The sequence below is a fragment of the Lepisosteus platostomus genome, chromosome 26 (assembly GCF_059453375.1).
Source record: "Lepisosteus platostomus isolate fLepPlt1 chromosome 26, fLepPlt1.hap1, whole genome shotgun sequence".
NCBI classification, from domain to species: domain Eukaryota; kingdom Metazoa; phylum Chordata; class Actinopteri; order Semionotiformes; family Lepisosteidae; genus Lepisosteus; species Lepisosteus platostomus.
The window spans coordinates 11616963-11640169 of record NC_142636.1 but is presented as its reverse complement, the minus strand read 5'-3'; the positions used below and the strand labels follow the sequence as shown (position 1 = coordinate 11640169).

Here is a 23207-nt window from a genome sequence, read left to right as displayed (position 1 = left end):
CAAACGCTGTACCTTTAACGATAGGGGAGACGGCACTGACGGACTCCGCCGTGTATTACTGTGCGCTGAGGCCCCCAGCGACAAAGAGCTACACACGACGCTAACAAAAACACACAGCTACAGTAACAGTGTACAGAAAGGGGCAGCGCTGTCGAAAAGATATTTTAACACGTTAAACTATGGATACAAGTACCATAAAACAGTTCCATTCTAAAATAAAAAAGGAATAAATTATGAAAGAAAATGGCACTCTATTTCAGATGAGACATAAAACTGAGGTCCTGACTCTCAGTAGTCATTAAAATAGGCTTTTTTTCCCCAAAAGAGTAGGGGTGTCTACAGATGGATTATTACTGAATATAAAATATATACTTTTTCATAGAATGTGAATGTTTAAACAATGTGATCAATATAGACAAGAAAATGTGTTATTTGTTTAATCAGATTGCATTTATCTATTACTATGAATTAGTAAAAATTGAAGATCAGATCACACTTTAGGAGCAACTGATGCAGGAATACATATGATTTCAAAGGGTTCATACACCTTTTCTCACAACAGCATAGAATAAACATGCTTTTTTCTTTACAGTCTCTGCAGACATTTAACTTCTTTCACCAGAGAGACAGTTTAGTGTAGCCGAATGCACTTAGATGTGAGGCCATTGGCCAAATCAGTAAACCTGCAATTAACCTGGTAAAAAGAAAACCATTAGAAACCAGGGTCTTTAAGGTATAAGGTTTTAACATAAATTGTACAAAAATGGTCACAACTGTTACTTTTCATAATATTTATTTTATTTATAAGATGTCTCATTACATTTTTACATATACAGAAAATATACCCTTCCCCATAGAGTGATGAACAACTGACAAACTACCGTTGAGGGTTAGTTTTCTCAAAGACTGATCATTACTAGTGTTACTTGATAGTCAAGCTGTTCTTGGCCTGCCAGTAAGTTTGTCTACACTTTGTTGAAGAAAACTCTTCACTAAGGCTAGATGTGGTTCAGCAGCGTCCTTTATTCCTGCACGAGGAGAGGAATACAGAAATGAGAGCAGCCTCTGAATGATGATCTCAAAGGCAATGAGTTTTATACAGCAGGTTCAGGGTAACAGAGCTCATGCCAAAATTCCATATTAAGAGTTGTTTTTTTCTACAAATACTTCTTTGTAACTGACCACTTTATCCTTAAGAAATGAAAATTCACCTTTTATTCAGTGAAAAGGAAGTAAACAAATAGAATGTGTGAAATCTAGCTAAGCGTTCTATGGTTATACCATTAGCATCACAAAGATGCAACTATGTGCCAGGAATGAATTCTTTCTTACTATCACTAGGCAGAAAAAACATATTAGCAAGAACAAATAGCTACTATCTTGTACACTTAAAAGGTAAATGCTAAAATTCTTCCTCAACTTTAAAATGGGGGGAAATAAAAGATGGTTTGAAGGATGAAGGCATTCTATCTTCAGCTCATTTGTTCACTTAACAAATCTGCAAAGTTAAAAAAAGACATTTCATTTAAAAAAAAAAAAAAGTTGCAAGATAATCTGCCGACAATGACAAGCACACATCAGGGTGAGGTCATCCCACCAGAGAGAGTCCACCCAGAACAAAAATCAGCTGTGAATTTTCTGGTGGAGCTTCAGGGACCCCAAAAAAGTGAAACGCATCCCACACTGCGTGCAGGCGTATGGCTTTTCTCCCGTGTGAGTGCGGCGGTGTAGTTTGAGGACATCGCCTCTGCTGAAGGCCTTCCCACAGTCCCTGCACTGGAAGGGTTTCTCCCCAGTGTGAATGCGCCTGTGCTTCGTCAGCGTGTCCAATCTACTGAAGCTCATCTCACAGTAGGTGCAGCAGTAGGGCTTCTCTCCCGTGTGAATCCGCTCGTGCACGCCGAGATCTTTGAGCAGGAAGTATCCCTTCCCACAGTAACTGCACACGTAGGGTTTCACCCCCGTGTGAATGTTCTGGTGAGCGTTCAGCCTGCACTTGCGGTTAAAGCTTTTCCCACAGTGGGCGCAGCAGAAGGGTCGCTCCCCGGTGTGGATGAGCTGATGCATCTTCAGGGTGGTCTTGGTGGCGAAGCTCTTCCCACACAGGGTGCAGCAGTGCTGCTTCTCTCCCGTGTGCGTGCGCAGGTGCCTGTTAAAGTGCCCGGTTTGACTGAAGCTCTTCCCACACTGCAGGCAACAGTGGGGCCTCTTTCCCGTGTGGATTGTGTGATGGATGTTAAGTTCCTTCAACGTCCGAAAACTCTTCCCACATCGCTCGCAGCAGTGCCCGCTATTTCCCACGCGGACCTGGAGGTGGAGGTGATCCAGGCCTTCTCCTTCAGCGAGCCCGTTTCCGCCCAACGCACGCTGCCGGTGCCCAGGAGCCATTCCAGGAGGATGCGTCGGGGAGTAATCGCCGTGTGCGTGGTTCAGCTCGGGTGGTCTCCTGACCGACAGGAGGCGATCCAGCCTGACCGTGCAGGGCTTCAGCAGCCCCATGTTCTCCGTCTGGTGGGCTGCCTGGAGGTGCCGGAAGAGGCGGATCTGCGATGTGAAGCCGGCTGAGCAGAGAGGGCAGGGAAGGATGGGAGAGCTCATTTCCATACGGACCTCTGAAGACAGAAAAGTGAAAGAGATGGGGAACTAGGAAGAGTGGGACCGCACTGTTTCCACACTCAATAGCTGTATAAAACAACGACTACAGCCATAAATATACATTAGGTGTAAAAGCCATCTATCTTTTATGGAGTGGGACATGTATACATCTCACTTATTCAGCATCACAATATCACCATTTAAGCACTCTCACAATGTGCTTAAATGGTGATATTGTGATGCTGAATAAAAGTCCGGGAGGTGCTGCTGGGGTCTGTTAATTATGGAAGCCTATTTCCGCCAGGGAGTAAAAAAAAAAAGTGCTATGGGATCTCACAATTGCGACTTTGCATCTCAGAATTGCGACTTTGCATCTCGCAATTGTGAATTTTTAATTTTGCGCCTTCGAAATGCCCACATTTCATTGTCTGTCCTCTTGTTATTGTAACAGCTGTCTTCTTTAGCTCAGCTGGCAAGACCCAGGTTCCAGCCCATGCAGTGAGGCACAAACTAGGGTGGGAGCGGCGAGGGCACAAGCCCAAGAACCCGAATCCGTTACAATAACAAAAGGACAGACAATGAAGTGTGGGCCATTTCGAAGTCGCAAATGTGAGATAAAGTCACAATTGCGAGATATAAAGCCGGAATTTTTAAGTCGCAATTGCAAGATATAAAGTCACAATTGCTAGATACTATAGTGTGTTTTTTTTTTTATTCCCTGGCGGAAACAGGCTTCCATAGTTGATTTAACCTTCAACAAAAGTTACACTAAGATGCCATAAACCTGACTTGCTTTAGCAGCCCCAGTGACTTAATGCTACATAATAAAAGACAGGAACAACACCCACAAACAGGATAAAGCAGATCAATGGCTGCTGCATATCAAAGGACAAGACCTAGAGCAAGACAGAGCAGGACAAGGAGTAATTACATATCAAAGAACAGGACAAGCACTCAGATTGTGAAACAAACTTCTTTCCGACTGTGTATAAGAGCTGGGAAACCCATGCAGTTTGTCTGTTCTGTGGGGGCAGATTCAGAGTGCGTTGTTGGACTTATTGAGCTGAATTTGCACAAGACTGTGTCCTGCTCCTCTGACGAAGACTTTCCCACAACAATTTATATAATTGAAAACCGTCTGTAAGATCTTCAGTTGTACTGGGCTGCTCTGACTGCATGCAATGGACTTATGCAGCTCAATGTTTTGGCAACCTTTGGATAAACATATAAAGCCAGTGAAGCTCATGTTGACTGATTAAAAGACAGAAGTGACAGATAAGAACAAGACAGATGTGCATGAGCAGGCGTAAGAGGAGAAATAAGCAAAGGAACTTGGACATGGGACAGCCTAGGTGACAAAGCGAACTGCATTTCAAATTTCTGATACATTAGTTTACCTAAAAAAGTAACAGAAGAGAGCCAAGTGCAACAAAATGATTATAATCCCATGCGATTACAGTGCCATATGATCTATAGAAAGGTAGCTGGAACTCTCACATCGTTAAAAACTAGAACCTGTTAAAACAAAAGGCTTTTTTTCCTTTGGCCAGGCAGGAACTCAAAGCAGCTGCAACATTAGCTTAGCAAACCATCTGAAATCATTCCATTAAAAATCGGGCGAGTTCACTGCATTGCATTTTGTATAGTTATTGCCCCAAAGAGATATGAAACCAAATACTGACTTTTTCACCCAGTTAAATTTCCCTTAAGGTGTTCCAATACTTATGGACACTTGAAATCACAGAGTTGCTCACAAAATGCTTTTGTTGTAGTAGATATTGTAGTAGTTTTTTTTTTGGAGTACACTTCTCTATGCAGGATTTACTGGATTTACTGGCAGACTACAAACTATGAGGGTAGATGGAAAACTTTCTTCCATGCTGACCATCAATATAGGTGCCCCTCAGCATGTGTAGGCTGAAAAGGAACAAGTAATAGGTTTATGCCATGCTGGAAAGAGAAGAAAGAAAACAACGTTTCAGCTGTGGAGCCCGAAGAAGTCTCCCCAGCCGAAATGTTGCGTTTCCTTTCTTCTCTTTTCAGCATGGCATAAACCTATTACTTGTTCCTTTGCATTTCACTGCCCTTGTGCGTATGACAATACTCTGAACTCAACAGATCGGAGTTAATGTTGTTGCCTCTAGAGGGCAGAAGAGTTGTGCACAAAAAAAGGTATAAACCGGTGTGAGCTATTTCTCACTAAAAAAGTTAATGATCGTGTTCTCATTTGGAAAATTTGGAAACAAATATATAGTATATATATAAAATATATTGCTTGTGGAAGTTATATCCTCTGCGAGATCTGCAGCACCGTTTGAAACCTGTAGTTTAATTTCATATTAATTAAACCGTTAAAGTGAAAATATTAGTGCGGAATTGAAAGCGAGAAATTACCTTTCTCAGTTGAAACAGCACAGCTCTCCCGTGTCTTCCGCAAACCGAGGCCACCTCTCCGTCGAAGTACTTCACTGTGTTTGCTCTTGAGGGACCATAAATAAGTTAAGATTTTTAAACTCGGAAGTAAATGTTCCAACTAAAACGCCAAACTACAAGATGATGCTTCGTCTTTTCGTCTGCACACAACGGTTACCCCAGCCTACACTAATGCAATTCACAGCAACATGTTTGGCATCGTAATTACCAAAATAAAATAAAATAAAAAAAGATGCAGGCAGTAACTAACACACAACTGTAAGAGGACAAAATGAAAAGGAAACCCAGATTTACCAGTTCAACTACGTCAGCCATGGTCCGCCCATAGGAACGTACCTATCATGCCGCAAATAACAAGGACTCAGTTCATACAATGTTTCGTAAAAAAATCAGCATTTGTTTGTTTTAAAGCCTGGTGGACACCGTTAAAAAGTGTTTTTTTTTTTACCAGTTGTAAATTTACAAACACAATGGCCCATTAAACAATAATAAAGGCTTTCGCCGTGTATAGGCACGGTTGCACTGTAGTCTTCTAAAGCTCAGGAAGTGGGTGAGATCACAGCACTTGGATACATCTGCAGAACAAAAAAGCTCCTCAGCATTTTTGTCTGAACACCTCAACAGCCTCTGTCATGAGCCCAGAAGCAGGATTATTGCATTTAGTGGTCTGTGCACTGCTTTATTTCGGCTGTGAGTATTTTCTAATCTGTACCATCCACTGATATAACTGCTTCAAATGACGTTTACAGTTATTTTCAACATCTAGAATTCCCTCAATCTTTGCTAAAATGTGCAGCGAATTTAAGGTCGTGTAATAAAATTAATGTGGATATAGTAAATGGTCACCTGTACATTTTTATTACAATTCTGCAGTATGATGCTTAAACACTTCATGGATTATTGTATACTGGGTTTGTGAAATATCCCTTACTTTCAAATATACTCTTGCAGGTGTGAGATCTCAGACTCAGGTGTCTCAGAGACCAGCTTCACTGACTGCGACTGAAGGGGGAACTGCGACTCTTCACTGTAACTACACAGCTGCTAGCTTTAACAGTCTCCATTGGTACAGACAGAAACCCAACGCAAGCCCGGAGAAAGTGCTGATATTGTATTTAGATGGAACAGAGACAGAGAAAAACTTCTTTGGGTCTCTGGCCACAGGGAAGAGGACCGGGGTTCTGAATGTCAGCAATTCACAAGCACAAGACTCTGCCACCTACTACTGCGCAGTGCAGGCACAGTGTGAGGAACCTATGAGAGGAGCTGACAGAAACCCCCCAGTGCAGCTAAAAGAGTCCACAGGACAGCTACATTGTGGAACTACGCCCTCAGCCCAAGCTATGTTCCAGCTGACAGCTCTCCCAGGGCACCAAGGTGCCTTTGTTGTAGTTTTTCTCAATAAAAGAATTTTAACTACTGGAAATAAATGTTATGTCCAAAAGTAAGACCCTACTACACAGAGCTGAACCCCCCTGATGAATGGAGTGTGAACTCTGCATTTCAAAGCCAGGTTTCAGGACGAAAACTGTATGGTCTGCCTGAAGTTACTGTATATGAGCTCCTGTGGGGCAATGCAGTGTGACATGTGTGTTATTCTGAGGGCTGCCACCTGATTTTTTTCTCAATATGCAGCTAGGCAGGTCTGCTGGAGACCTCATTAGTGGATAAAGATCAGGAAAGCTACTTAAATCCTTTAGTTATTACAGCAAGTCACAGTTATATTTCTTTATTCTAACTCTTCAGATATCTTTTGGTTTGTGCTCCAGTTTACTCCCTGTAGTGTACCTTATGTTGGTTCTTTTTGTAGTCTCCCTAGAGCAATTTTGTTGTCTGTTAATGTTCTCCATCTTAGTGCTTTCTAACCATTATTTGTCAACTTTCTTAAGTTTAGCAATGTGTTTTCTGTTTATTTCCTCCCGATTTCTCCTAGGCCAGGCCACATTCTCTTAATGACTGCATTTCTAAGATAATCGGGTGCCAGTTAAAATTTGCTAAATTTATGTCTTTTGGTTTTTATCACTGTGGGAACAACAGACTCATCTGTTGTCTTGGAGACATTGCTTTCAGGTGATGCCAGGGTGTTTTGGAGACTTCTAATTCTTTTCTTTTGGTATGAGCCCCCAAATACCCCCCCCTCCAAAAAAACTACTTTGACCTTTGACATCAGTATCTTCCACATGGTCATGTTATGCATCTGTCTGCTTGTTGTCCAGTGAAAATGAGCTGTTATATTCCTGGAAACAGACGTATTAATTAGCTTGTAAGAAAATGGCTGAGGCCGAACAATATCCTTTTCAAATGCTTTATTGTGTGTTCAGTTAAATGCAGCTCATGAATCAGAATGCAAAGTACAAAATGAAAGTCGTATAAGCCCATTGTATTTGGATTATTGTAAGACTCTAAAGGATTTTTCAGTATCCCCGTGAGGAGGGGAAACCACATTTACTTATATTGTTCTTCCCAATCCTTGTTGTTCAAGCCCCTTCGGGCACAGGTTCCCAGTGCTGTTGCAGAAGGGACCACACACCTGTTCTAGACCAGCTTGCAAACTTAATTGACTCAATTAACAATATAATTAACCTGAACTGTTTTAAGCTCTTAAACATGTTGGAGGTTGCATTTCAAAAATAAAATCCCAGTCTTTGGTTTTTGTGAATTCCTTAATAAAGTGATTATTTAGGTTTTTGGTAAAGAGTACCATATTGTACTATGCCAAGATGACACACAATAACAAAGCTCCAGGTGAGTGTACTATGTCTCACAGAACTAACTGGTCTCCTGCAACATGCTCTGTCTGGATAAAATGGATTGGAGGAATGCCCTGTTAGGTGGTTTAGTATGAGGGGGTAGAGATTTGAAGCTAAGTGAAGCCATACCCATTATCTGTTTAAAGGAACTGGGTTGTCTGGCCTGGTTAGTTCAGCAAAAAGCAGTTAATGGTTATATGTGAGTAGTTTGGTGTTGCCTGTTGCGTTATTTCTTGACGTGCCACACGGTGTGATTTTTACGGAACTCTGCCACCCAGCTCTCCGAGGCCAGAACTCCGTTCCTCGAGTGGAACTGCATTGCCAGGCTGGGACTCATGGGAGAGGGGATGTACTCATTGCACTCGCGGCCACCCAGGCTGGGGGCGCACTCCGCTGTATAGGAGAAAAAGAAGGTGCCGTGCTTAAAATAGCACACATTCTTCACAGTTCCTTGCTGGAGAGGAAAAGAGCACTTTCCCAGCAGGTCACTGTTCCACACGTGGTCTGCATCATAGACTTCGAACTTCAGCTGCGTGGCCATACTTATTGTGATGCTTCCAAACTCCAAGGTTTCATGCCAGATTGGATTGTCATTATTATTAATTACTCCAGTCTGTCTAATTATTTCACCATATGAAACCCGAACCGACCCATCTGTTTTACCGAGTAGATCTCCATACAGCCCCTGTGCCTTCAGGTCAAAGACCCGGAGCTGAGCCAGACCCTTCCTAGCGGGACAGCAGTTGGACTTGATGTCTTGATTGCTGTTGCAGACACAAGCGCAGCAGTCCCTGACACTCGCCCTCGTCCCCATCCGGCATGGCTCCGAACACTTCTTCAACAGGGCATTCTCCAGGATGTAGTCTTGCAGGGCTTGCTGTAAGCCTTGCCTTGCTGGGTTTTTTATCGGCACCAACTCATGCAGGGGTTTCAGTGAGTAGGACACCACGTCGGGGAGGGTTTTCAGGGTTTGGATCCACTGGTTATAAATCTTGGAATTTGAGGCGCCGGAGAAAAGGAGGTCTGTTTGCTGAAACAGTCCTCCAGTGACCTCAGAGTGGCGGTCGCTGAACATGCTGCTGAAGTTCTGGGCTGAGTGCATGCTCCTCTTCAGACTTTCACAACGCTGGAACTCAACCTTCATCGAGGGAGCCATTCCAATATTGGCAGAGGCCTCCACATCAAGACAGTCCTTCACCGCCGTGTCCGTCAGCCCATTCAAGGTGGCTTGGCAGGACTTGATGGAGGTGATGCTCTTCACCTTGCCTCCCAGGCTGACCTGGGTGATGAAGTGAGTGCCGTAAGTCTGGATCATATAGTAATACTGGTGTTTAGTACTAGAAGTGTATTTTTTAGGGAGCATCTTCACAGAGACTTGAAATTCCTTGTGAAGTGGGGGCTTGGTAACTAACCTGTACCTGGAAACAGAAAAAAAAACATAATTCCATGAAGAACATACAACCATACAAGAACATACAAGTGTTCGTAGTTCACTAGCTAATTACTCATATCAATAGCTCGTAGCTACAGATAATTAACAGAAGGTAATGTCATCCCCTTGAAATGTGCAGAGTGTAGACTTCTGCTGCATCAGAAGACCCCATGGTTTGGTGTAGTGGGGTTTGCGAACTGTCTAGAGAGTGGCGTTGAGGTTATAAGCCACTGTGACTAACTCCTGGCAGGGACAGAGCAGATCTAGGATCTTCACACTGGCCTGGGCAACAGGTTTTCATAGCCTTCCAGTATCTAATGGAACTAGTGTTCCCACTCAGGGGTAGTCCTGTCATGAGCAACTCTTATTTCAGTTGTTCTGTTAGATCCTAATGAATGCAACAGAGGGACAAAATGTGTGGAGAGTGAGTTGCCTAGCTGAGGAATGGCGACATAGCTGTGAGGTTAGGATGCCCAAACCCCCATCACTAGTGAGAGGAATGACCTAGGGAGCTATTACAAGGGTGTAGATGAGGAGGCAGGAGAAGTGCAAGAGAGATACACAAAGGTAAGTCCTGGGTGCATGATATACAGTATATATGAAGTGGAGCAGGAGTGTGTTAGATGAAGATTTAATCTTCTTCCTTCATATTAACCTAGAGCAGGGCAACCAGACAAATAGTAAAAGTAAAACTAGAGGGCCCAAGTGGAAACAAATTGGAAGTGCATTTGAAACCTGGAGAAGGCACCACTTCTTAAATTCCTAACGTATAGGGCTGTAGGAATATGAAACAAGCTATCTGGCAATGTTGAAACTGATACTCCAGCTTCCTTCATGACATGGCTGGCTGACATCCTGAGATCTATTTGTTGTGTAATTAGTGGAGTAAAAATAATTAATCAGGAGTAAAGTAGAACATAACCTTTACTGAAAAATGTGCTGATGGTGTAATGTATAATAATAATAATAGCAATACCAATATCAATAAGAAGACTGTTACCTGTAGAAGCTGCAGCTGACCTCATGGCTGGTGAAACTGTATCTATCTTCCTTTGACTTCTTCATAGCAAAGTTGGCATCCCGAGAGTGAGTCCCCCCAAAAGCTGCCCCTACTCGAAACTTGGGGTTGCAATTTAGATCCAGGCCAGTTTTCCAGTTGTTTTCCACACTGGAGGTGCTGTCGTTCACAAGGGATTCACTGGACTCATAGATTGTGCTGGAGAGCTTCATCTTACAGCTGGAAATGGTTCTCCAGTCCACCATGGCCAAGGGGATCTTCTGCATCTTCCCGTTTAAGTATTGGTTCCTTCTCAATTCACAACTGCCATCTGCCTTCTTCCAGTCTTCCATGTTGATCACATAGGCACCTTTGCGCTGCATTTTCACTATGTCAAAACCTTCACCTGCCAGGTTGTAACCGGGCACAAATTCAACCTTCTGGCACTGGACCGGTGTGCCAGTGTACCCAGCTCCAAGGATACCAGGACAAGATAGGACAGGAAGTGCCCAGCACAGGAAGACAAAAAGCCCTGGTCTCTCCATCGCCAAGGACTACAGAACAACACTGCCAATCTGGAATGCAGAAACAGTGAATAGAATTTCTACAATTATGTAGCTGTCATGTCTAAAAACAAGCCTTTTTTCAAATCTCACATACCCCAGAGTGCCAGAGCTTGTTTTTTTTTTTACATAGACTTGCAGATGTTTTATTTTATCTGAATCCATAAAGAAAGACTTTCAGTAACAAGCGGAACCTAAAGGACTAAGATAATTTTTTAGTCAATCACAAAGCAAATCTAAATTCTAATGGCCTGCTATACATATTTGACACAACACTAGCTTTTGTCACACACTAGTTCCATTTTATTGAAAATAATCTCAGGTTTTATTTCTTCTGTATTTAGTTTTCCTTAAAGTGCAGATTTTTCTAAGAACACACTAATTAATGTGATTCTAAAGTCCATTTCATCTGATTTGGTTATTTCATTTTGGGAACAAGATACAAGGAAAGTGCATACAAGGAACCTCAGTAAGGACCATAATAGTTATAGTATCTATCGTAGTTCAAAGGGGATATGACTCTACACAGCTTATATATACGTTTCTCTACACCTTACCCCTCCTGTCTTTGAGGTAACTTTCTCACATACTCCAGGACTCAGACAGCACTTAAACCTTCCTTTCTCATCAGCAGTTTAGTTTAAACATTCACCATTTGGGTAAATATTCACCATTTGGGGTTTAGCACAGGGGAGCATCTGTGCTTTAGCAAGTGTGATGGTCAGAGTTTAGCATGTGGACTCAGCAGGAGTTCACAGCTGCTACCACTACATGGGTATAAAGTAACACACAGATTCTGCTAGCAGTCTCCCTCACCAGGAATAAACCTGAGTGCCTATGTCTTTAACAGGAAGCTTTGTCCTGACACTTGACTTCTTTCAAGATCTCCAGCTCCAAAAGCTTCTAAATAGGAAAAATAATAGATGAACAGAATGACTCCTCTCATTTGGAATATCTGTTGTGTTGTTATGCAATGGGGGAAAAAAACACATTATTTTGAGTAGATTTTAAAATAAATTAATCCGGATGTCACATACCTTCTAATTGGGTCTTCAGCGGTGGAGCCAGGAACAGAAGCCAGTCATCTAAGATCAAGCCAAGCCCAGCAGTGGATCTGTTGAAGGTCCCGACAGTAGATCTTTTGAATCTAATGATCCCCACACACTAAAGGGCTGCTAAATATATAGACCCTGCATTAGGGCTGTCTCGTTGAGGTTGACCACTTTCAATGCACATTAATACATACGATGCATGTAGATATTTTTTTTTGTGATACTCCCACCTCCAAACTTACAATGCAAAATAATATGTGGCTAACGTGCATGAAAACTAACCACAATTAACCACATCAGTATTGAGGTCCAGCAAGGCCCAGCTAAAAACAATCCTGCACTCATCCTGGGAACCACTAAAGAGAAGAGCTCTGTGCCAGGCTGGCAGCTGCAGTAGGTGGGTTGATGGGTGCCTCACTGACTGATTTCACCATCAGTCGTTTTAATTAGCATTCACTTTTCAGACTTAACGAGACTTCAAGCTGATTCTGCCTTTAAAACGGTTCGTATTTTAACTTGGTTTTGGAAGGCAACAGAACACAATAGCTTTCAAGGGAAATGTGTACATACTGTACACATCTTTTTCAAATTGAATAAGGAATGGCTATTGTCTCCTTATTTTCATGTTAATCCTCCATGCTTTGCTGCTGCATATAAACCAGACTAACAGGGTTTATCTGTCCCTTCTATACACTGTCCTGTTGCTTCAATCTGAATGAGCCAGGAGCATTCAAATTGCTGAAGAGCAGTGTCATTATTATGTAGGGCAACTAACACAGAAATCTGATCTGCTAAAACCACAGATGATCTGGTGTAACAGCAAGCCTCCCATCCTAGGCCATATTAGCACGCAAGAGCAAAGAACTCTAGGTAGGTGAAACAGAGCAAGGATTTGACACATAATTGAACACTTACAAATTGTAATTGTACCTTCACATTAGAGCCTTTAAACTTCTGATCCAGTTACTTGGGTCTGTTTGATTAATGCACCTTAACTATTGACTTCATGTTAAATATTGACAATTCCCCTTAATGGGTGGTATGGTGCAGTGGTTAGTACTGCTACCTTGCAGCACTGGGGTGCTAATTCCTAGGGTGCTATCTGCATGGAGTTTGCATGTTCCTCCCATGTTGGCGTGAGTGTCCTCCGGGTACCCCAGTTTCATCCCACAGTCCAAATATATATTGGTAGGTTATTTGGCTTCTAGGTGTGTGTGTGTGTGTGTGTGTGTGTGTGTGTGTGTGTCTGTTTCTGTGTGCCTGCACTGAAATGGACTGGCACCCCATCCAGGATGTGCCCTGCCTTGTGCCCGTTGCTTGCTGGGATAGGCTCCAGCTCCCCCACAACCCTGAACTGGAAGAACCAATTAGAAAATGGATGGAAGGAACTTTTGAATTTATTGCAATTGTATGTTATTGTGGCGTTTGTGTGTTCTCCCCAGGGTGCTCTGGTTTCCTCCCGCAGACCAAAGACATTGAGTACTGGTTGGATAATTGGCTTCTGGGAAAACTGGCCCTGGTGTGAGCATGTGTGTCTCTGTGTGCCCTGTGATGGACTAGCGTCCTGTCCAGGGTGTATCCTGCCTCCTGACTGTAGCTTCCTGGGGTTGGCTATGGATGGATTTCCTTTAAATTTTGTGAGCTACTTTGTGAAACCATTTGAAATGTAACTGGTCTTTGGGTATGACTGTCACCTCATAGACTTTTACCCGTCACACTCTCCTTAAAAGTAAGAAGTGGGATGACTATCACAGGGCAAAAATATCACATTTATTTTATTTATTAAAACCTTAATTATAGTAGCATTAAGGTATTGAAAAAGCAACAGTTGCATATTCATCTGAGGAGGATTGACACCCTCTATCTTAAAGAAATTATGTGACTGGAACATTTGAACTAACATCTACTAGGACAAATGTATTCCATGAAACATGTCGTATGAGAATAATATAGTTTATCAAACAATATTTATAATTAAATATTATACCATATAGTTTAGCACCAAACCAAAGGTGATGTATCTGTAGCTGTTTAGTATGGAAGATGCTTAGTAATAAGGACTGTAGATACACACACCTAAGGGAAGAATGGAATTCAATGGATATTTGAAAATGAATTTAAAAACTGTGCATTAAAACTGTGACCCTCACCAGCACTACGTGATTAAAAATGGACAGCTGGGCTGTTAAACTGACAGCAATTCAATTAAAGTTTCTTATCATTTCTATGGCCATTTCAAAACTGCTCTGCACAGGAGAGAAAAAGCTACCTGCAATTTCCTTTCTCACGAGATAAAAGCAGCGCTGAGGCAGCAGAAAAGCAAACCTCTTGATGCGAAGTGACCACAGGCCAAACAGAGAACCAATTCAAGCTTTGTTCCAGGAATTCAAGGCCACAGGTTGTGGCTGAAATAAAAAATAAATTCTCTCTGATCTCTTCTGGTTTTACATGCAGAAGCTTGTGTGTGTTTTTTGGGGGGTTTTATCGTTCCTATTTTTTCTCTCCATCTACTGATTCATTACTTTTTATTTTTACTTTGACATTATTTTTTCAAGTAACCCTGTGTTTAAGAGAGGACAGTTTCGCATATTGAAATGTACACTAAACAACATTTCATCATGCCATTTATTAGCTATACGTTTTGTTAGCTCACCAGTGGCAGGTTAATGTTTCTCAGGCACTGCTTAAAAAACTGTGGACTGTGGGAAATTGAAATTAACTTATTCAATCAGCATTGTGCTGTTAGCCGAGATGTATACAGTGATGACTTGATTTTAAGCTGAACTCTGATATGCAGACCATATACTGTACTCTAATTCAGATTTTAAACTTTTTAAAGCTTTTTTTATAAATTATGACCCTTTTAGGAGCATGCATCTTATTCCCCATTGTGTAACATCAGATAAATAGTTGAAATATAAGGTACCAAAAGATGAAAAATGTCATGTTTGATCTGGACTCTCTGTATTGTGATTTTCCACACTCTGAGATGCAACGGCAGCACACATCCTGGAATGAAGAAGAGTCAGAGAGGAATATCAGTGCTCCAATGTCGAGACATGACGCCAACAACAGTGAAAACAGGACAGCGAGTGAAAAATCACAGAGCAATTGATCAATATTCCTACAGTAGAACAACCTTCCTTGTGAAGCGCAGCCTTGTGAAGCAGGAGGTTCATTTAAACACAAGAAAAATGAAAATAAAATGAATGTGGCTCTTTCACGTGAGGGACAAACTTACCAAGGAACATATATCTGATCCTGATCTATACTTCCTTCAATAAGTGTAGTATAATTTCCTTAGAGGTTATATACCGTATTCAAGGTTTTCCTTTAGTTAGTCAGAGAAACCAGAGTCCGTTGCAATGTAAGTTTGAAAACATGAGAAAAAGGGGAAGTGATCCATATTACCCAAACATATTTTTCCTTGTCTTTACACTTCAGTACAGAATACAGCACAGGACAGGTCTCTTACAGCTATGTCCATGGAGCTGACTCCGGTTTACAACAATCTGGACCACATCTACCAGGATGCCTATTCCTGCAGAGGCCAAAAAGAAGGATGGAGCTCAAGGAGACCTGTGGCAGGTACTAATCTCAAATTATAGCCATCTGTCTTCAGATGCTCCACAATACTTTTGTTTAGCCCGGATCAAGTTTCACACATCTCTTTAAATCAGTACCTGCTGTAGCACAGGGCAAATTTGAGAGAGGTGTACAGTAGGTAGTTGAATAACTGATTTAAACAGGTATTGACGAGCCCCACTGGGATTTCCTGGTGTTTTCGTGGGTTCAGAGTCAAGAGACTTGCATATTTAACTAAATAAATCTAATTAGTACTTAAAAGCAAACCTGGAATAACATTTACAGAGCATACAGTAGTGTGTTACAGTTAATGGTTTTATTCTGAGACCAAATGATTTTAGGCAACAGCAATATTAACACAGGGGTTTGTTTTCCAGCATATGAAAGGATATTTTTTAGGGTAAAAGACAGAACTGCAAGAGGCAGGTCTCGAGGGTTTTGTTTTCCATGAAACAGACGCTTCCTCTTTCACTTCTCTGCCTGTACATCATATCCCTTTTCAGATGCACACATATTCTCTCTATTCTAGTGAAGACATTTGATCATTGATTGTCATAAACAACAGGTTGATAGGGGCTCTTAGAGCTTTCCATAGTGTTGTGGGAAATTAATCATCAGAGGAGCTGGATGCAGTCTTAGTCAGATACATTTTTATAGTTCAGTAAAGACAGTAACGCGTGCTGGGTCTTCCCTGGAGAACAGACAAACTGCAAGGGGTTCCTTAACAACTCTTATATAGGCCCAAAGAAGTTCATTGTACAACCTGAATGCTTGGCCAGTTCTTTGATATGCAATTACTTTTGAGCCTTTCCTTTGATAAGTAACAGAGATTGTTTTCATTGAATTAGTCTTAGAAAGCGGACATGTGTTTTTTACTTAAGGGTGGAAAAGAAATCATTTATTGAAAACTCTGTAACATAATTTTAATCCTGGTAATTATTTTTTGCCGCTTAAAGAATCCTAGTGGTGGCACTGTGGCTAAGAATCTGTGTCTGTGACTGGAAGATTGCCAGTTCAAATCCTGTGGCTGGCAGAGGATTCCTACTCTGTTGGGCCCCTGAGCAAGGCCCTTAACCCCAGCTGCTCCAGGGGTGCTGTATAAATGGCTGACCCTGCACTCTGACCCCAAGCTTCTCTCTCCCCATCTGTGTGTCTCATGGAGAGCAAGCTGGGATATGCGAAAAGACAAATTCCTAATGCAAAAAATTGTATATGGACAATAAAGTGATCTATATGTTTCTAGGGAGCATGCTTTTAACATTCAACACGCTATCATTCCTGCCCTGTAGCAAGACAGCACAACAGCCACCCATCTTCAAACTGTCTCTATCATGACAACTATAGTGCTACACTGAAGCAAAAGTTGCTGGATCTCATCAACAAAGTTGCTGCTGCCTTGCTACTTATTTTTCGTGATCCTAATCTTTGTCCCAAGAAAGTGAAAATACCTCTTCAGCCTGGAATGCTATGTTTAAATGGAAAAAAAAATACTTTGTTGTAAATGTGACTGCTGTGTGCGTGCAACCTACTAAGGTGTCATTTCAGTCTTGTCTTTTTTTAACCTTGGCAGCCCACCACACAGGCCATGAGTCACTATACAGGAGAATATCTTTCATGCTGGGTGGTCTGTGCTGTGTACTGACTGTTGCCCTCCTAATCCTGTGTTTTTTCAGTGAGTATCATTTCATGTTATAGATGTTTTTTTTTACATATTACCTGGTGTCATTAGTAAAACATTCTAATGGCATTAACAATTGTTGTCGTTGTTTTGCATTTATTATTATTATGAAGCTCAGCAGGTGTGAGCCTGGCCAGTACCTGGATGGGAGACCTCCTGGGGAAAACTAAGGTTGCTGCTGGAAGAGATGTTAGTGGGGCCAGCAGGGGGCGCTCAACCTGCGGTCCATGTGGGTCCTAATGCCCCAGTATAGTGACGGGGACACTATACTGTAAACAGGCGCCGTCCTTCGGATGAGACGTAAAACTGAGGTCCTGACTCTCTGTGGTCATTAAAAATCCCAGGGTATTTCTTGAAAAGAGTAGGGGTGTAACCCTGGTGTCCTGGCCAAATTTCCCATTGGCCCTTATCAATCATGGCCTCCTAATAATCCCCATCTGTGAATTGGCTTCATTACTCTGCTCTCCTCCCCACTGAGAGCTGAGGTGTGGGGAGCATTCTGGACACTATGGCTGCCGTCGCATCATCCAGGTGGGGCTGCACATTGGTGGTGGTGGAGGGGAGTCCCCATTACCTGTAAAGCGCTTTGAGTGGATTGTCCAGAAAAGCGCTATATAAGTGTAAGCAATTATTATTAATTATTATTATTAATATTATACTGCATGTGGGCATGCATGTGTGACACAGAGGCACGGTGGTTAGCATTTGTACGTTCTCCCCATGTTCACGTGGGTTTCCACAAGTTTCCTCCCACAGCACAAAGGCAGGCTGGTGGGTTAACTAGCTTCTGAGAAACTGAGTGTGAGTGTGTGTGTTTGTGTCTGTGTGTGCTCTGCGGTGTCCTGTCCAGGATGTACCCTGCCTTGTGCCCGTTGCTTGCTGGGGTAGGCTCCAACTCCCCAGCTACCCTGAATTGGATAAAGCATTTGGAAAATGGAGGGATGGGTGTCCTGTACTGCATGTGTCCTACATATCCCAGGAGTGAGTAAAGGATCTTTCAGATCTGTCAAATTAATATGGCAGATTGCATTTGATGTAATCAGCCATGCTTTTGTAGAAAATACAATGTACAAAGGAAGGGAGTGCTCACAGTTCACATATAGAGACCATATTTATGGTTGTGGCACAGTCCCTGGTCTGTACTGTCTTTTTTTCCATCGCTAAGCCTTCAGGATCTCCAGGCAGAGGACAGAGGATGTCACCCTTGTTGCAACACTACAACCAGAGCCCCAGAACCAGACGGAGAAACCTCTCGAGTGCGTTCCAAGTGAGAAGCTGAAAGATGGTGAGTTTTTCAGGCAGGCTGGACTTTTGCAGGAGGTTAGATTACAGCAATGCCTTTCATTGAAGTTGTAGAAATGGGAAAATTATGATGTCTCAGTATTTGTTTAAAGAACAAAGGTATTTCAGGGATCAGATGGTATTATATCAGTATTGCTCTGGGATGAAACTACAGTAAGATAAGATCACTTTATTAGCCCTATACAATTTCTTGCATTAGGAATTTGTCTTTTCACATACCCCAGCTTGCTCTCCATGAAACACACAGATAGGAAGAGAGAAGCCTGGGGTCAGAGCACAGGAACAGCCATTGTACAGCACCCCTGGAGCAGCTAGGGTTAAGGGCCTTGCTCAGGGGCCCAACAGAGTAGTATTCCTCTGCCAACTGCAGGATTTGAACTGGTAACCTTCTTGTCACAGGTGCAGATCCTTAGCCACAGAGCCACTGCTCCACCCTAATGTCTAGTATGGATATAGTATATAGTACTATATATGACTTATGCAATAAAACATCACCAAAAGACTCCAACACTGTGTAACACCAGAGACATACAGTGAGGTTGAACTGAAGCAAACTACAGGCCTAAGACACAGAATCACTCAACAGAAATTTCTTCATTGCTTAGATTTGCAGGAACGTATCTACAGAAATCTAACTGAGAGATGTGCCAGCATTCCCAATGCAGACTGCAAAACAGGTAAAACATGTTCACACTTTTCTTTGAGCTGCAGTTCGGTGAAGAAAGACTATTTTTGAGTACTGCAAGTTAAAATAAACAATCACATTTTAGAATGTTAATGGTAAGTTCTTATTGGTGTTATGTAACAGATAAATAAGTTCTGGATCCCGAGATGAAGTTTAAACAACTGAGTTTATTGCATGCAAGGAACAATAACACTGAAGTTTTGTTAGGAATAGAGGTACCAAACTTCCAGTTTATATAGCACATTTCAGCCGTTTCCGACAGTTTGTTACCATGGTAATGGGGGGAGGTCACAGTGTTCGGACAGTTCCCAGACTTTGACCACTCTTAATGGTCGCTTTTAGGTTTCCTTAGTTGGGGGGTCTCTAGCTTGCATCTGGAATTCTTATCAGTTAACCCCCATCCCTGCCATAACTCAAAGCCTGGAATGTCTTGTGTCACAAGAAGTCCTTGTGCACAAAGGAATCAGTTAACCCCCTCTTCACATCTTTTATCTTTCTTCAGTGTCCATTGTTGCTACCTACTTGAAGCCTTAATTGAGCTAACAGAAGAGTCTGGACTCTTCTGGTACTTACTTTCAGGGGTAGTGCTGTGCAGGTGCTAAATGCAGAGCGTTTCAAATCCCAAGTCCAATGTCATGCTCTGATTCTACATTCTCATTACTTTGTGAATCCATAAAAATATAGAGAGCACTTCCAGGATCTGATGGAATTACAGATGTGTGGCAGGAATTCTTCGGTAGGAGTGAGAAAACAGCTGGACTCTCACTAAAGGCCATCTAAGGCTTCTGTTGTCAATAGACACATCGGGTGACAATTAGATAATTGGTGGTTGTTTATATCAGCTTCTCTCAAGGGGTTAATAAAGGGGATGTTTGGGGATATAAAGGGCTTTTACCGTGTGTGGGTGTTTGATAGCAGTTTGTGGAGGCAGGTGGAGGTTGTTTGCTGTAAAGGTCTAGTGACCCATCCAGTATTGCTTTTGTAAGTTCTTAATATCTTCAGGTCCCTGCAGCCACCTTCAGTAAGGGTGGGATCTGCCTGAAGATGGTAAATAGAAATTATGTATCCACTTTACACATATATACAACTTACATTTTACATTGCTGCATTATTGAGTGACCTCAATAATTGTTTAGATGTTCACTTATGGCTTCAAAAATGTCTTCAAATCAAGCAGCCTGATGTTATTTGAAATTTAAATGAGTTAACCAATACAGAAATTTCATTATCCCACAGGATCGATGGGAGCAACCCCTGGCACAGGTACTGTTACTGAAGTGTGCATATTCTCCCTTAGAAAACAAACCTGCATGCTATCGATTACTGCAAAAAAGAGTTTTAAGATAGCAAACTATTTAGGAATAGTACTATGAACAATGTAAAATACCTTTCTAAAATCTGAAATGTATCCCATAACAAGTTTTTTTTTTGAAACAATATTTAGTTTTAAAATGTCAGAGATGGAATGACAGGAAGAAATGTTCATGGTGGATTTGAATTATCAAAATTTGAGGATAGCAGACATTATTTTTAAAAGACATCAAATGTTTTAAGACTCTGCATTATTTACATTTTTGGGTACGTAGAATACATTCTTCTTTACAGTGTTATTGTAACATAAATTATAATTTGGGGAAAAATATTTTTTCTAAACACATTTGTGTTGAAATGAATTCACACATCTCTTCTCTCTAGTCTGGAGATTGATCCTTGACTCATCAGGTAGGACATTGCCTGTCAACACTATTTTTTATTATAGTATGCTGTACAGAAACAGGTTGATTTTGTTTCACAATATGTTAAATTTGCAAGTATAGTAGAAAGTGCATTATAGATAAATATGCTGTATTTTAGCCCTTCACCTCACTTTTTAAGAGATCAAATTCCATTTGCATTGATATTTTTTTTCTGTAAGTTTGTCAGTCATTGTGCATTAAAACATTTAACATCATGTAGCTAGCTGTCAATATTTCCTGGAAAAGATTTCCGTGTTTGTATTGTGGGCTTGAAATTAGATGTATGAGTTTAAAGGGGGGGGGCACAGCTCTTTTTTGTTTGGTTCAATTTTTACATTTTTCTTCATGATCATACACACCATGAAAACTCCTAACAGGATGAGAACAAGCTTAAACGCTGTTTCATAGTTTATCCAGTAGATGGCGTTTGGCACTGGCGGTGATAAGGAATCTGCGGTTCTGGAAAGGGTAAAAAAGTTGAAGTAATTAAAGGCACCGCCAGAACATTTTGCACGCTAATTCGTGTCCGGTTTCCTTATCACTTTGCAGTTCACCCCGACTTTTGCAAGGTGCCCCTTGTCTGAGACAGGGCTGACATATAGATACCTTGAGTATTTCTGTTGATGGTTGCGATTGTTGGTGGTTTGCCCTCCATAAAATACACACTTATTTTTCAGATTGCTTTTCTAAATCTCATGTTAATATCTCAAAATCTGTTCTTTTCTCCCTTGAGCAAATATCTATCTGGATCCCAGCACTGCCCATCCACAGCTGATACTGTCCGAAGGAGGAAAGCGTCTGAGATGCGGAATTAGAAGCAGTTATGTCCATGACAATCCCCTGAGGTTTAATCTCTGGCGCTGTGTGCTGGCAACAGAGGGGTTTACTGCAGGCAGACACTACTGGGAGGTGGACCTGGGGGAGAATTTGGGCTGGACCTTGGGTGTAAGCAAGGAGTCTGCACCAAGAAGAGGAGAGTCCCCCTGGACCCCAGAACAGGGTTATTGGACCCTGTCTTATGGAAATGAATTCAGTGCAGAAACAGAACCTCTCACCCAGCTTTCAGTGACCCTTAAACCCAGAAAACTCGGAATGTTCCTGGATTACGACGAGAGACAGATCTTATTTTACAATGCAGAGAGTTCAGCTCACATCTACACCTTCGCCGATATGGAGTTCGATGGTCGCCAGAAACTGTATCCAATTTTTTGCACTGGGTTTGTAGACTTTGATCTCACTATAACGTCTGTTAGAAAGAACTAAGGGAACCGAAACTGCACACGAGAATGATTGCAATTTGAGGATGTTAAAATGTCTACTTTTTTGCAATAGGAGCTAACTTGTTTTTGGTGAACTTGTTTTTGTGTATACTTTTGTTCATACAAACTATGGACTAATGCTAGTCCAATTAGACTAGTAATGGTTCACTAGTTTATCAGTACTTAAATGTTCTTCCAATTCAGGGTTGCAGTGGAGCTGAATGTGATGTGGCATTAAATCTGCATATTCCAACCTTCTCACTCATATGAAGATCCAACTCCATGAAAAACATGGGCAACCAGGCCTTCTTGTGTGCTGCGTCACATCTCTGGAAGTCATTGTCCAGATTCAGTAGAGATTCTGCCACGGCCACTTTCCAAAACCCATATTTTAATAAAGCTTTTATTGTACAATTTACTTTCATTCTTGGCTTCATTTAGTCAGTGTGCTGTGTTATTTTCATGCTTTGTGTGTGCTATTGTAGTTTTTTTAAATTAAAATAAATAAAATAAAAACATAAAATAATTACTTTCTTATTCATTTCACAAACCACTGCAGAGTAGCTCAACTCCATCTGCGGCTGTCAACATTTTCAACATTTGTTCTTTTATCGCAGAAGGGTAAGTCTTGATGGAGAAAAAGAACTAGAAAAAGGCACGGAGATGACTGTGCAGTACCCCTTATTTTCATAAACCGAATATCAATTTGAGGCGAAGGTGCTTCCGAATACATTGAACTGCACCTGACATTGTACTATAGAGAGCAGGCTCAGTGATTAAGTCAGGAACACCCAAAAAAAAGACATTTCTGCTGTAAAAAAATGTATTCCCCGTGTATACCAGCAGATGTCACTGACTGATTGCTGTAGGAAGGTGGCAGCCGTGCTCAAGCACTCACTGAGGCTGTTCCGAGCTCTGAGGTATATAAGAGCAGCTGTGTACTCGTCAGTCTCGTCACAGGCTTCAGAGAGAACAGTCAACACCAATTAGACAAAACTGTGCATCCTGAAGAGTCTGCATATTCAACATTTATTTTGTCAATAACACCAAGAGCTGTAAAAATGTATTTCATTACAATAATACCAGTGACGTATTTTATAAGTAGGTATATTTTGTAGGGACAATGTACTGTATATTTAC

General features: G+C 41.6%; 3 protein-coding genes across 4 annotated transcripts; 1 reads left to right on the top strand and 2 right to left on the bottom strand.

Moving 5' to 3' along the window:
* Positions 1-776: 776 nt before the first annotated feature.
* On the bottom strand, positions 777-5358 carry LOC148640148 (uncharacterized). The gene is made up of 2 exons (XM_088620474.1): positions 4990-5358; positions 777-2612 (listed from the first exon to the last, which is right to left on the bottom strand). Exon 2 carries the CDS (start codon positions 2602-2604, stop codon positions 1624-1626), a length of 981 nt encoding a protein of 326 aa, XP_088476600.1. The 5' UTR covers positions 2605-2612; positions 4990-5358; the 3' UTR covers positions 777-1623.
* A 1961-nt stretch (positions 5359-7319) lies between these two features.
* On the bottom strand, positions 7320-11953 carry LOC148640147 (perforin-1-like). The gene is made up of 3 exons (XM_088620473.1): positions 11808-11953; positions 10211-10782; positions 7320-9196 (listed from the first exon to the last, which is right to left on the bottom strand). The coding sequence occupies exons 2-3, from the start codon at positions 10750-10752 to the stop codon at positions 8005-8007; spliced, it is 1734 nt and encodes a 577-aa protein (XP_088476599.1). The 5' UTR covers positions 10753-10782; positions 11808-11953; the 3' UTR covers positions 7320-8004.
* A 3296-nt stretch (positions 11954-15249) lies between these two features.
* On the top strand, positions 15250-22485 carry LOC148640146 (E3 ubiquitin-protein ligase TRIM39-like). Of its 2 annotated transcripts, XM_088620763.1 has the most exons (7): positions 15250-15410; positions 16978-17079; positions 18251-18370; positions 18993-19064; positions 20309-20335; positions 20768-20794; positions 21542-22485. In XM_088620763.1, the coding sequence occupies exons 1-7, from the start codon at positions 15302-15304 to the stop codon at positions 22069-22071; spliced, it is 987 nt and encodes a 328-aa protein (XP_088476889.1). In that variant the 5' UTR covers positions 15250-15301; the 3' UTR covers positions 22072-22485. The 2 variants fall into 2 exon arrangements, with proteins under 2 accessions (XP_088476889.1, XP_088476890.1); XM_088620764.1 differs by lacking the exons at positions 15250-15410; positions 16978-17079 and adding an exon at positions 17126-18066.
* The last annotated feature ends 722 nt before the right edge of the window (positions 22486-23207 follow it).